The sequence below is a fragment of the Myxocyprinus asiaticus genome, chromosome 2 (assembly GCF_019703515.2).
Source record: "Myxocyprinus asiaticus isolate MX2 ecotype Aquarium Trade chromosome 2, UBuf_Myxa_2, whole genome shotgun sequence".
Taxonomy (NCBI): domain Eukaryota; kingdom Metazoa; phylum Chordata; class Actinopteri; order Cypriniformes; family Catostomidae; genus Myxocyprinus; species Myxocyprinus asiaticus.
In genome coordinates, this window is record NC_059345.1 from 56,167,171 (window position 1) to 56,181,823 (window position 14,653).

Sequence of the window (14,653 nt, forward strand, 5' to 3'; positions counted from 1 at the left end):
ATTTGTTCTTGTACTGCTTTAGTAGGTCTCACCTGCCTTAATGGTGGAATATTTGCTCTGCTCAGAATGCAAATAAATAGTGCATATACCTGCCCAAGCTCTAATGGACAAACAGCAGGAAGTGTTAGTCAGGTGGAAAGAGAGGTGAGAGGGAATAGACTAAAATGATATGAGTAGAGAGTAACAAAAGGCCCCCCAAAAGCACCACTGATGTATGGCTCTATTTAGATTGTGTAAAGAGGTGTTGAACATGTTGATTTTACTAGCTTGGACTTTTAGGGCAGTGTTCACATCAGTCTTTTGACTTCAGATGATGAACTGATGCCAACTCCAACTGTAAGAAATTGGATACTTCATAAGCCACTGCCTGACCCTTGGATTTAGGATGGACCCCACCGAACCTCACCGAAATTACCTGCCGGTTGAACTGCGATGCACCTCATTGATCTCTGCCTGCATCACCTTTGTCTATTGATGGACTACACTCTTGAAATGGAATACATAGACTAGAATTTAATTGCCAACAAAAAAGGACAATGCATCTATGTGAACTTCTGCAGTTAATCCAGGATGAACTTCAAAGACATTAGTCATTAATCTTAAAGTTCATAAAAAATATTTTCTTTTTCTTTTTAAAACACTGGACCTTAACACCTACTTAGTATACTAATCTTAAACAATGACCTGCACTACACATAAATAACTAATATTGGCATTATATTCATGTTGTTTAGCCAGAGGGGAACTGGCCCCCACAGTGAGCCTGATTTCTCCCAAGGTTATTTTTCTCCATTAACCAACATCTTATGGAGTTTTGTTTTCCTTGCCACAGTTGCCTTCAGCTTGCTCACAGGGGTTCTATATACAATTCTTATTTAATTATTTAATTTTTTATACACAATTTACAATAATATTTAATCAAACTACACAATGATCACTCTAAGACTTTAAAGATATTACAGTTTCATTTTTTTATTTTCTTTTTTATTTTCTTTTTTTATGCATGATTTCCTGTAAAGCTGCTTTGAAATGATGTGTGTTGTGAAAAGCGCTATACAAATAAAAATTACTTGAATTGACTTGACTTAATTTAACAGTAAGTGAGCAATTTTGGAAGGGACCAACTGGCTAATCATATTATTTTTCCTTTATGGAGCCATTGGTGGGTTTATACTGTAAGTGTGCCACAGCCATCTAAATTATAGTCTGAAAAATACATTGTTCATTTCTGATGCAGTAAAGAAGGTGTGTTCAATCCAAAGTAGCTAGTACAGACAAAGTAGCTAGTACACACATTAATAATTAAATTATTAAATTACTGAAGAAATTAGGTTGTTCAATGGATTTCTGCACATGATCGAAGTTTATGTTGACACAGGAGTCTTGATGAAGGGATTCTAATCACCCACAAGTCTGTGGTTCAAAGATTTGCTCTGTTTATCAGCTACAAACCCACTGACTCCATCTAAACGCTGTGAGCTTTAACTTTAACCTTTAAGCCAGTCAAGATGTTGCTCTACCATACATACACTTGGTAGAGCATATATTGATCAATAACTATTGCTCATCGATTTGTGACAATGTTTGTGACTGACACAGTTTCTGCTAGGGGCATGAATGACACCTCAGGTCATACGGCTTGTCGGGGACTTCCGATTTCAACCTGGCAGATGACTGGCAAAAAAATCCCTTATACTTACTATGAAGAAGCGGACCAAGTCATACCATAGAGAATTGGGGGTAGGGGTTGACCGAAAGTAGATTTTACTGACAACTAAGTTGGTGAAAAAGGATGACAATCGATTAATCTGACTATATATTTTTTAAAAGATTTATTGGATGTTTAAACATTTCTTTAGTCTTTCTTTACTGTGATCGTCACTGTCATAGAGGCTATGAGAGTCTAAAAATGAGTAAAATCCTAGATGCGTTTATGTTGTGCAACCAAAATCCCAGGAATGAAGATTTGGTGCATAATGCAGGACTTTTAACTATAAACAAGCCCAAAATCCAATGGGGACTCTGATTTTGAAATGAATGTGCTTCCAAACAAAACATGCACTCTACAATCATCTACATTGTATTACAATAAAAATACTATCAAGTAAACATTGTCATATGGGCTTATAAATACTGTATGAGCAGAATTCATTAACAGTAGATCATCATTCATCAATAGTAGATCAGCAGAGTTTGCTTGAAAATTGTCCAGTATTCCAGTATTATAAAATAGTTTTTTCCTTTTCTCTAGCAACACTCTCAGTCAAAATCAACATAACCTCCTAAATCAATGAAGGTAATATAAATAAACCTTGAATTGGCAGGTGGATGAGAAAATCGGTTTCAATATTATGTCTGCCATCTGAGAGACTGTGTAGGTGAGACGAATAGTTACTTGTTTTTATATCATTGTGGGTACTCACCATAGACTTCCATGCATTTTATGGATTTTATACAGATCTATAATTTCTATCCCCTAACCCTACCCCTAAACCTAATCCTCACAGAAACCTTTTTAACATTTTTACATTTTCAAAAAAAAAAAAAAAAAAAAAAAACATTGTTTATTATGTTTAATAAGCCATTTCCCTCATGGGGACCGCTGGCTGGGCCCCACAAGGTAGGTGATCTCAGGTTTTACTATCCTAGTGGGGACATTTGGTCCCCACAATGTAGTAAAAACATGTACACACTCACTCACAAACACACACACACACGTCATGCTCATGCAAACAGACATACTCTGAGACCAGATGTACACAAAACATTTAGACTGTGTGTACAAGTAATTGCGAAAATGGAAAATGTTGCCAAGGTAAATGTAAATTGATCCTTTTCAGCAATGTTGAACTTGGGTGTCTACTTGATGCTATGCAGTATAAAAGGGGTCATTCAACCACAAATGAAAATGTTGACATCATATCGGTAAACCTGTATGACATCTTACTGACATGGAACATAAAAGGAGATGTTAAGCACTCAGTCATCGTGATTGAGGCTAACATTCTGCGAAACATCTATCTTTGTGGTCCATGTAAGAAAGAAAGTCATACAGGTTTGTAACAAGATGTGGGTGAGTGAATGACAACAGAATGTTCATTTTTGTGTGAAGTATCCCTAAAGGGTAGTTAGGGTCCTTATAGAGATTTGATTGACCTGTAAAGAGAGAAAGCTGAAACTTTCCATAAGTGTCATTTATGAAATTCCAAGGAAAATTGTTATATTGGTTTCCATTTAAACAAAATAGAAACTGATGTTACTTCAGTTGTTTTAAGTAAAGAGAGCAGTGACATGCTGATAGATTTGGAAGAATACAAATTAATTTTAAGACCACAAGGTGGCAGCAGTTACTCATTTAAAACAGATACCAAAAGTGCTGTATGTGAATAGATGGTTTTAGAATTTTAGAAAAGCTCATAAAACTTAATTGGAACATTGGCTTAGTGTAGACAGTAATAGATGAGGACCCTTTTTTTTCCAAGAATCTATCCATATATTCTGAACAAGGCTATTCTTTCTGATTATTTCATTTTAACTCCTCCGCTTTTTATTTAAATGAATTAATGAAGCATGGCTAGAACCAAAACATTTGGTTCTGCTTGTCAATTTTGATCTGTTTGTAATACTTCTTTTATATGTTCAACTTTACCTTCTCTCTTTGTCTTTTTCTAGGATGCTCCTGCGTTTGGGAGGGGCCAAAGGGATCCTGGTCATCAGGAGTGTGGGTCTATTCTGTCGTTCTGCCCACTTGTCTCCCCAAAGTCTGGAGTACCGACCAATCAAAAAGGTTATGGTGGCAAACAGAGGTAAGGCTTGTAATCCTGAGATTAGTCATTTTTGCAAACCACGAAAAGAGTGTGAAAATTGAGAGTCTGATCTTTGGGTTAGTGCTCTGAAAGTCTAAATACACATAGACTCAGGGGTGAACCTATCATCACATTACAAATTAAAGGGCTAGTTCACCCAAAAAAGTAAATCCTTTCAACATTTATTTACCTTCATGCCATGCCAGATGCACATGACTTTCTTTCTTCTTCAGAACACAAATGATGATTTTAGAAGAATATCTCAGCTCTGTACTGTAGGTCCACACAATGCAAGAAAACAGTGATATTTAACGCTCCAAAAAGCACTTAAAGTCATTATAAACATAATCCATCAGACTCCAGTTGTTTGATCAATATCCTCTGAAGCAATCCAGTTGGTTTTGGGTGAGAACAGATCAAAATGTAACTCCCTTTTCACTGTACATCTTGACATGTCTCCTTGGCATGATTTCAAGCTCGGTTATACTTCCTGTTGCGCATGCGTCAAGCACTAGGAAGTGTAGTCGAGCTTGAAATAATGATTGTACCAAGAGACTACAATGGCAAGGTGTACATTGAAAAAGTAGTTATATTTTGGTCTGTTCTCACCCAAAATCAACTGGATTGCTTCAGAAGACATGGATTAAACCACCGGAGTCTTATGGATTACTTTTATGCTGTCTTTATCTTCTTTTTGGGGCTTCAAAGGCCTGCTCATTTTTCACTGGCATTGTATGGACCTACAGAGCTGAGATATTCTGCTAAAAATCTTTGTTTGTGTTCAGCATAAGAAAGAAAGTCTTACACATCTTGGATGGCATGAGAGGGAGTAAATGATGAGAGAATGTTCATTATTGGGTGAACTATCACTTTAAATTTGAAGTTTGTAATACCTGTGACACTTGCGAATTGGAATTGACAAAAAATAAACAATGTTTTCAAAACAGCTTTGTGAATACACCCCTCGTCTTCTGTTGTTCATACACTCACGCAATTGCTTGAGTAACATTGTTTAGGCGGGTTTGAACGGGCTGCTTAAAATAAACACAGGAATTTTCATAGCAATACAGAGACAGTGTTTACAGTTTTCTAAAATATTAATCTATGAATGTCTTACTTATAGTTGTGCATGTTAAGTTGGGAAAGAATAAAGTATTTTAACACTAAAAAAATTACATACTTCAACTTTAAGCATTCAGCATTCACTAAGTACAGCCAAAGTCTTTCTAGCAAGTCAGTCCACTGGCAGCCATCTTTGGAACACTCTTGGAAAGCTATTTCCAGTCATGAAAGTGCTGCTTCTATGATGTTATAACACCGAAATCTCAAAAACGGTTGGTCAAGATTACGATCAAAGAACATATTAAAATCAGCAGTAAAGTCTGACAACACTGGAATCATAAACTGTGCTTCTTCAGATTACGCTTAATAAATGGCTTTTATAGCTAATGCCCATGCATGTTCTTGAGTTGATTGAAAGGCTGTGTCTGTATATAAAAGGCAATTGGCTTTTTCACCAGTAAGGCTGGACTTCCTTTCCACATCTGTTGACCACTGGGTGTTCCAATTTCTCCCATTCATTTTAATAGAAGTGTCCCATCTCTGCTAAATAGTCTCTGGTACAGCTGACATCAACCTTTTAATATTTCCTCCCTTACCCTTCAGGTGAAATCTCCATCCGGGTGTTTCGAGCATGCACAGAGCTGGGGATCCGGACAGTGGCTGTATATTCAGAGCAAGACACTGGACAAATGCACAGGCAGAAAGCAGATGAGGCTTACCTGATTGGCAAAGGCCTGTCTCCTGTTGCAGCCTATCTCCATATCCCTGACATAATCAAAGTGGCTAAGGTTAGACATCTAAATGCATCTATGCATCTATCAGTTGGACTGTTTGTCACTTTGTCTGTCACTCTTTGACTGATCTGTCTGCATTGTGCAATAAATGCACCTCTTCCAGTGCTTAGTATTCAAAACAACACTTCTCACTGGTTCTCAAATAGATCCATTCCTGCTTTTTGGACTGGTGTCAGAGATGCCAGCCAGATTTGGAGCCTTTGGTGAACTCTCTTATTATGCCACAGGCAGCTCATCTCTCAAACCAGCAGCTTAGTCACAACAATACACTAATAATGCATGTACACAAAGATGTAAACACACACAAACACCACACCATCATGAAACCGAACAAGCTTGCCAGCATCATCGGCTCTAACCTCAGCAGAAGGCCTCAAAATAATTAGTTTTTCTCCAGTGCGATTACCATGTTGCATACAGTCAGCCAACAGAGAGAGGGGGCTTTTAAAATTCTCTCTGATTGGGATTTTAATGAAATTAGTATTTTCCAGCATCAGAATAATTAGGGCTGACTGCTGTGCCGTATACACAACCCTGGCTAAATGTTCTCATTTCTCTTTCTTTCTGTTTCTGTCTATCTCTTCCTCTCTGTATTTATATTTATTCTTGTGATACTCTTTCCCACTCTCAGGAAAATAATGTGGATGCAATCCACCCTGGTTATGGGTTTTTATCAGAGCGTTCAGACTTTGCCCAAGCCTGTGCCGATGCAGGGGTGAGATTCATTGGCCCTTCTCCAGAGGTTGTGCGCAAGATGGGGGATAAAGTGGAAGCCCGTGCCCTGGCCATACAAGCAGGTGCCTTTCTGCAAAGCAATATACTCTTAAAGGGATAGTTCTCCCAAAAATGAAAAATCAGTTATCATTTACTCACCCTGTTGTTCATGTTGTTAATTAATGTTCATGTTGTTCCAAACCTGAATGACTGTCTTTCTTCTGTGGATGTTAGGCAGAATGTTAGTCTCAGTCACCATTCACTTTCATTGCATCTTTTTTCTATTCAATGAAAGTGAATGGTTACCAGGTTGGAAAGGTTACTTTTAAAAAAATTAATCCATTTCAAATACTGATTACTTATTAAAAATGTAATCAGTAACTTTCAATCCAATTACCATTATAAGAAAATTAATGTAATCAGATTACTTTTAATTACTTTTGGATTACCTCAAAGTCACATATTCAGTATGAATAAAGTCAAAAGAAAAGCAATATGATCACGAAGACTTTTAATTATGACTTCTGGCTGCTAACAAAACATGTTTGAATAATGTTATGAGTGATGTAATTACACTGCCTGGCCCCCAAAAAAGTCGCATACTCTAATATTTCGTCAGACCGCATTTAGCTTTGATAAAGGCACTCATTTGTTGTGGCATTGTTTCAACAACCTTATGCAGAGTCACAACATTTATTTCCGTCCAGAGTTGCATTAATTTTTGGCCGAGATCTTGTATTGATGATGGGAGAGTCATCACTCCGTAAAGTCTTCTCTAGCACATCCTAAAGACTTGGCCAATTCATGTGTGAAAATGATTCCTCATGCTCCCTGAACCACTCTTTTACAATTTGAGTCTGACAAATCTTGCCATTTTTGTCCTGGAATATGCCCGTGCCATCAGGTAAGAAAAAAAAAAACATTGGTGGGATAACCTGGTCATTCAGTACATTCAGGTAGTCAGCTGACTTTAGTGCCACATAACGTTGCTGAGCCTAGAACTGACCAGTTGAAGCAACCCCAGATCATAACACTGCCTCTAGAGGCTTGTACAGTGGGCACTATGTATAACGGGTGCATCGCTTCATGCGCTTCCCTTCTTAGCCTGACGCGCCCATCGCTTTGGTATAGGATAAATCTGGACTCATCAGACCACATTACCTTTTTCCATTGCTCCACAGTCCAATCTTTATGCTCCCTAGCAAACTTAAGTTGTTTTTACCGATTAGCCTCACTAACAAGTGGCTTTCTTGTGGCCACACAGATCTGGGCCACAAGAAGTTCTCATTGCATTGTGTGTGTGGAAATGCTCTTACTTTTACTATTAAACATAGCCGTGAGTTCTACTGTCGATTTTTTTAGAATGTGACTTCACCAAGTGTTTTAGTGATCTCCGATCACAATCATTCAAGATTTTTTCTGACCACATTTCTTCCGCAAAGCTGACGGTTCACCACTATCCTTCCAGGTTTAAATAATGCGCTGGACATTTCTTAGCCCAATTCCAGTCATTTCAGCAATCTCCTAAGTTGTTTTCTTTGCTTGATGCAGGCTAATAATTTGCTCCTTCTGAAACACAGTAACATCTTTTCCACGACCATGGGATATGTCTTCTGACATAGTTGTTTAAGAAATGAGAAGCTACACACTGCATCAGTTAGGGTTAACAGAATTGTTGTCAGCTGAAACATATTAATCACTGCAATAATTATCCAATCATAGGCTCTTAAGTATCTGCTTATTTAAATCCAAAAGGCAACTTATTTTTTTTTTTGGCCAGGCAGTGTTTTATTATATGTACAGTACTGTGCAAAAGTCTCACATAAGATGTTTCACAAAGACATTTGTCTTAAGATGATTATTTATATATTCGGCTTTAGTGTGTCATGAGGAAATATAAATTTTAGACTCCCAAAGATTCTTTTCCCGAATAGAATAGAACTGATTAAAATAGAATAGAATAGAATTGAATTGAATAGAATAGAAGAACAGGGAGCCCTGCAACAGATGGCATGGCCCCCACAGAGATCCCCACTGAACATCAAGTTAGTCTGAGATTACATAAAGAGACAGAAGCAATTGAGACAGCCTAAAAATATAGAAAAACTGTGGCAAATTCTGCAAGAAACTTGAAACATTCTATCTGCCAACAAACAAGAAAAACTGTATCCAGGTGTACATAGGAGAATTGGTGCTGTTTTGAAGGCAAAGGTGGTCACACCAAATATTGATTTAGATTTGTTTATATTTACTGGACTTTGTAAGACATTAATAGATAAATGAAAACTATTTATGGTATTATTTTGAAGAAATCCTCACTATGCTACATTATTCACAAGTGCCTAAAACTTTCTGTACTGTATATAAAAAATAAATAAATAATTTTTTTTAAAAAAAAACATGAAAAACAAGGACACTGCCTCCTTAATAGGAAAACGTATGTTCAAATGCAGAACAACTGAGTATTTTTAAACAAATCAGATGAGTCCTCTGTCTGCTACAGTCCTCTGTCTGCTTACTTTCTCATCAAGCAAATACAATTAGAACAGATGCACTGAATTATGTCTTGGTTAACATTAACCAGAATCTGACAGGATATACCTCAGATTCAAAAACACTGCAAAGTTTAATTCTGCCATGTAATGCAGTATGCTAATAAACTAATTGGCACCATTCATTACCTCCCCACTGCAGTAGGTATATAACAGGGTATCTTCATCATCATCATTATTATTAATGCAATGCCTCCATTGTCTTTCCTCTGCTTGTGATCCACAGTCCAACATCTCCAGCTAACATTTATGGGTTATTCAGTGATATCTTTTAATGAGGATTTTAATTAAAAGCAACAACAATTCTAGTTTTAAAGAATTTTTAGTGTGTCTTTTATTACTTATTCTTACATTCTGTGAGTTTTGAAATGTTACATTTGCCAGAATTTCTCCCTCACCCAGACTTTTGAACTGTTATCAACAATACATTTATAATAAGTATCAAATTCAACTAAAACATCCATTGCACTTTTTTCCTAAGTACTTAATAACATTTTTAATTCATTTGGTATTTATGTTTACAAATTGGATTTTTTAATAATAATAAAAATATGCTGTCCCTTTTGCTAGTACTACATCCCGTACATCACGAAAGCATTTCAGAGAACAACATTAGAGTTCCAACTGAAGTTATGATGGAAATGAGAAGTGAAGTGACATTTTGACAGTAGGCATCCCATGTACGGGAATACGGGCTGTGCAGGCCTCACGTTAGTTAGGTTAGCTAAATCACATTAGACTCATTTGAGTCTCGAGAGAGAATAAGAGATGTCAAGCACACATCTGATCATACCTGTACCACTTTAAAGCAAGCAGCGGTCTATATAATTTTATGTCAGGAGGATCTTTTGTTTCTTTAGTTATAAATGAAAAATTTGAATCCTACTAGTAATCCCAATTTTTACCAAAAGTAACTGTAATCTGATTGCTTTGGATTTTTATGTAATTGTAATGGATTACAGTTACCCATTTTTTTTGTATCCTGTTTACGTAGCACCGTTACAAGTATTCCGTTACTCCCCAAGCCTGATGGTCACTAAGGCAGTCCTTAACATTCTGCTTAATATCTCCTTTTGTGTTCACTGAAGGAAAGAAAGTCATACAGGTTTGGAACTTTATGAAGGTAAATGAATAATGACAGAATTTTCATTGTTTTTTTGTTTTTTTTTTTGTTTTTTTGGTGGGGGATTTTTCCCCTTTTTCTCCCAATTTGGAATGCCCAATTCCCAATGCGCTCTAAGTCCTCGTGGTCGCGTAGTGATTCGCCTCAGTCTGGGTGGCGGAGGACGAATCCCAGTTGCCTCCGCGTCTGAGACAGTCAACCCGGGCCAATTTGATTGCTTAGGAGACCTGGCTGGAGTCACTCAGCACGCCCTGGGATTCGAACTCCAGGGGTGGTAGCCAGCGTATTTTACCACTGAGCTACCCAGGCCCCCAGAATTTTCATTGTTAGGTGAACTGTTTCTACACTGTCCAGTTTGCAAAATAATAATATGCTGAGTAAGTTAAGCTTTTTAATAAAGGTTAACTTGGATTTCATGTTTTCATGTGAAGTTGGATATCCATTTTCTCATTTGAGTGACTTGCATAGAAAACATTGTGCAAATTATTGAATGTATGTGTGTGTCTTTATGTGTGAAGGTGTCCCAGTGGTTCCAGGGACAAACTCTCCCATCTCCTCTCTGCAAGAGGCTCGGGAGTTTGCTGAAACATACAACTTTCCCATCATCTTTAAAGCTGCATATGGAGGAGGAGGCCGTGGAATGAGGGTGGTCAGAAATTATGAGGTCTGTGTATTTTTTTAAGCTCGAAGGCAAAACAATTAAATATGAGGGAAGCACAACCATCACATGATCTAAGTAATTATTATAGAAGGCCATCCGTCTAAATAAAAAGAAAATAAACTGCAGTTAAACTTTTGAACAGAAATGTATAGTATAATACAGGAGTATATTACATGAAGACATTAACCCCACAAAGACGCCACAATTTTAAAAGAGAAAAAACAAAACACTTAATAATTAATTGCTCAGTGTTATTAACCCTCTGATGTATGACATCAGAGTGAGGAGTGATCCATCCAGTGAGGATCAGTTCTGCGGATGGAAACACCTTGTTGATGAGAGAGGTCAACGGAGAATGGCCAGACTGGTTCAAGCTGACAGAAAGGCTACGGTAACTCAGATAACTGCTCTGTACAATTGTAGTGAGCAGAATAGCATCTCAGAATGCACAACACGTTGAACCTTGAGGCGGATGGGGTACAACAGCAGAAGACCACGTCTGGAAATTTATAAGAACCATAGTGTTCCTAATAAAGTGCTAAGTGAGTGTATATTGCAGGACAATTACATTACATTAGTATTGTACTCTTAACATAGCCAGTGTTCTTTTTGTTTTTAGCCAAGGACTTCTAACTGAGTTCTAATATACTATTGTAAGGTAGAATGCGATTCCGAATTTAGCCATGATCATTATTTTCCAAACTCTTTCCCGCTCGCCATTGTTTAAAAAACAGGTAGCCCTGCTCCAAACTCACACCATTTCCAATACAGGTTGACATGTCAGACTGCTTAAATAAAATGTTGTTTTTTCCTGAGAAGTTGATTGGAAAGTAATTCCAAATTACAAAAAGAATGGCTTATTTCGGAATCACATACTACCTATAAATATTATTGTATGACTATTAAAAATAAATATTACATATTCTCTGCAGATACATGCAGCAAGTGATGTGGTGACAGTTGAGTTTAGCTTTTAGTAGAGTCAACTTTTCCAGTCCCATTAATAGTTAGGGTTTGAATTTTGGTAGGAGAAACTGATTCTATACCAGCAGGTACAGAAAAACGTACGTTTTATCACGGAACAGCAATTGGATGCAGTAATCAGTGGATTGAGCGAGCTATATTCGAGTGAAAATGAATGAGGATTTTTATAATTCCATTCAGGCCGGCTCTACAGGGGAGCCTGGCCCACCCAGTAAAGAGTTTAGCCTACCTTGACAACCACACCCACATGCACCTCTCCAGCTGTTCAGCCAACCCGGAGGGTCCTATGGCCCACTTTACATCTTCGAGCTGGAGCTGGGCCTTATTCAACTGATTTTCTCCTTATGCCTGACATGCAATTTTGGGGGTTCAGAGTATGTTACTTGGGAAGGCATTGCCCCCTAATGGCCATCCCTGGCAATTCGATTCCACTGACTCAAACAGCTGGTCAAAAAAAAAAAAAAAACAAACAAAAAAATATTGGAATTGAACATGTTTCAGGCTTGTTAACAGCAGTGCCTGACATAATGGCCAGCAGTACCCTGCACTAGTCAAATACTGTACCTGCAATGTATTATAACCCTAGCCCAATAAAACTGTTAATGGCTCCATCCTCAGTGGAAATCAGGATTGTGTATATTCTTTGTTTTATGTCTGTGTATGCTTTCTTATTTTATTACTGCTTATCCATTGTATTTCAGCACAATAGATTCTCACTGTCCTCCATTTGACACTTTGCTTGCTGTACATAGTCCATTTTCTGTATTTATTGCCACTTGTGAAAAGTCTTTAGTATTTATTGCCTGTATCTATAAGACATTGAGAGACAACAACTGTTAAATGTTCTGCCCCGTGGTTTCTATAGACAGTTTATTTTATATTTTGACCTACTACACAGAAGAGAAAGTAAAATAAATGTCTAGTTCGGCAGTGTGGTCGCTATTCCACAAAGAATAGGTTGCTTGCCTTTTGTTCTCTGATATTTTGGATTTAATTTCAGTTTATAAGACATTCACCTCAAAAGATACCTTTCACTTCCAAACTATGGCCAACTTTAAATTTGTGATACAGATTAAAAAGAAGACTTGAATAGCAGGCCTAGTATTACAAACAGTGACGAACAAAACTAACAGAACTAATAGCGCAATACATGTCTACTGTTTTAATGAATGAATAACCTATACTTTATACTGATTAAAAAGTCATGTTTATCATGAGCATTTTTGGTCATCGTTTTGATTATTGTAATACTAAACAGATTTTGTTATTGATTTGCAGGAACTAGAGGAAAATTATCAGAGAGCTTACTCAGAGGCTCTGGCTGCATTCGGCAATGGTGCTCTCTTTGTTGAAAAGTTCATTGAGAAACCACGACACATTGAAGTGCAAATTCTTGGTGAGTATCATTTGTGTGGGGTTTTCTTTTGTAATTTCAAGACAATTTGTCTGTAAGTCTCTAGTATGTGTGTGCACCTTTGTTTATGCTTACTATGATCTATTAGCTTCTCTATGGTGTATTGCAGCTATTATAGCTGAGTATTTTGGCTCATTAGATGTGATTTGCTCGTCTGGAACCCAGTGCATAGATAACATACAGCTGGAAATGAATTGGGCTTGCTAACAGAAAATGACTGTGTGTGTCCAGGGAACACCAACTACATGTCTCTTTCTCACTCTCACTCTCAGATAAACACAATCACACTTTCTATTTTTTATTCCTGTTGCTTATTTTCTGACTGTCTTCTTGTTATCCTTTACAAATCTAATCCCAAACCCATGCAGACATACTCTCAAGCTAAAATATTCTTCCTGCAATTAACTTTAAATTAGAGTATCAGCAAAACACTGCATATTCCCTAGAAAGAAGTAGCTGGTTCTACTGTTGTAGATCAGTTTAAGACAGGCAAACTTAAACATTTCTCTCTCCTTGTCTCTTCATCTTTTCCCCTTTATCTATTCTTTTCTCTTTTTGTCTCAGGTGATAAATATGGAAACGTTATTCATCTTTATGAGAGGGATTGCTCTATCCAGAGAAGACATCAGAAAGTTGTGGAGATTGCTCCTGCTGCTCAGCTAGACCCTCGCCTTAGAGACAGACTGACCTCAGACTCGGTCATCTTGGCCAAGCAGGTACTAACACACACTGATATGTACGAAATACAAATGCATACACAACCTAAGACCAAGCTTACACACACATGCACACTTTTTTCTGTTAGCAACAAAGCCCCTTGAACTTGCCTTGGAGACGGCATGACAGAATGTGTCAATCAACTCAAGGTTATATACCTTCTCTCACTTCATTATGCCTGGTCACACACACACACCCCCTCAAGGAATGGCACCCCGGCCAAGATTTCTCAGACTCCTGTACAAAATGTGTGTACTGAATGATTAGCATATGTTAGCACTCAGTGCTGCTCTTTTCAAAAAGGCTCTGTCACTGTGAAGGGTGAGCTTTATTTATTGATGTGTTCAATAGTGGCAGGTGGAGGCAATGATGAAGGAGTGAAACAATTGTTATTATTCTCAGTGATTTTTTTTGTCATTATGGATATATGCCCATATAATTTACCGATCTAATTTTTTCTCTCATGCTGATAGGTTCAACTTGTTTTCTGTTAGCCAACTGGCTTGCTCACATGTGGCATGTTAGGCCAGTTGGCTCGCATGGTGTAAGCTGATTGATCCTTTTTTTTTTTCATGTAATCAGGTAGCCAATCAACTCTTGTCTCTCTCTCTCTTTGTCTAACATTTAAAAGGCCCGTTTTTGCAGATAAGCCAGTTTGACTGCAGCGCGCTGCAAGTTTTTTTTCTCTGAAACCCATCTCCACTTGTCTAGATCTGCTACATAGGGATTGTTTCTCTGTTTGTTCAGCAGCATGTCATACATGCTCGATGCAGCATGTCTTGCATATTTTTTTTCTACTTTTTTTGAATTGTGCAGCAGCAGCAGC

General features: G+C 37.5%; 1 protein-coding gene across 2 annotated transcripts in view; it reads left to right on the forward strand.

The window, feature by feature from the left end:
* Positions 1 to 14,653, forward strand: part of LOC127416517 (pyruvate carboxylase, mitochondrial-like) — a 321,324-nt gene that overhangs the window by 2,021 nt on the left and 304,650 nt on the right. Inside the window, exons 1-7 of one of the 2 annotated variants that reach the window (XM_051655953.1) lie at positions 3,036 to 3,055; positions 3,673 to 3,806; positions 5,472 to 5,656; positions 6,294 to 6,459; positions 10,570 to 10,715; positions 12,975 to 13,092; positions 13,675 to 13,826. In XM_051655953.1, the coding sequence (XP_051511913.1) occupies positions 3,674 to 3,806; positions 5,472 to 5,656; positions 6,294 to 6,459; positions 10,570 to 10,715; positions 12,975 to 13,092; positions 13,675 to 13,826 (900 nt within the window). In that variant the 5' untranslated portion in view covers positions 3,036 to 3,055; position 3,673. Of the gene's footprint in view, positions 1 to 3,035; positions 3,056 to 3,672; positions 3,807 to 5,471; positions 5,657 to 6,293; positions 6,460 to 10,569; positions 10,716 to 12,974; positions 13,093 to 13,674; positions 13,827 to 14,653 lie in introns of those variants that run through there. The other variant, XM_051655945.1, reaches the window with a different exon arrangement.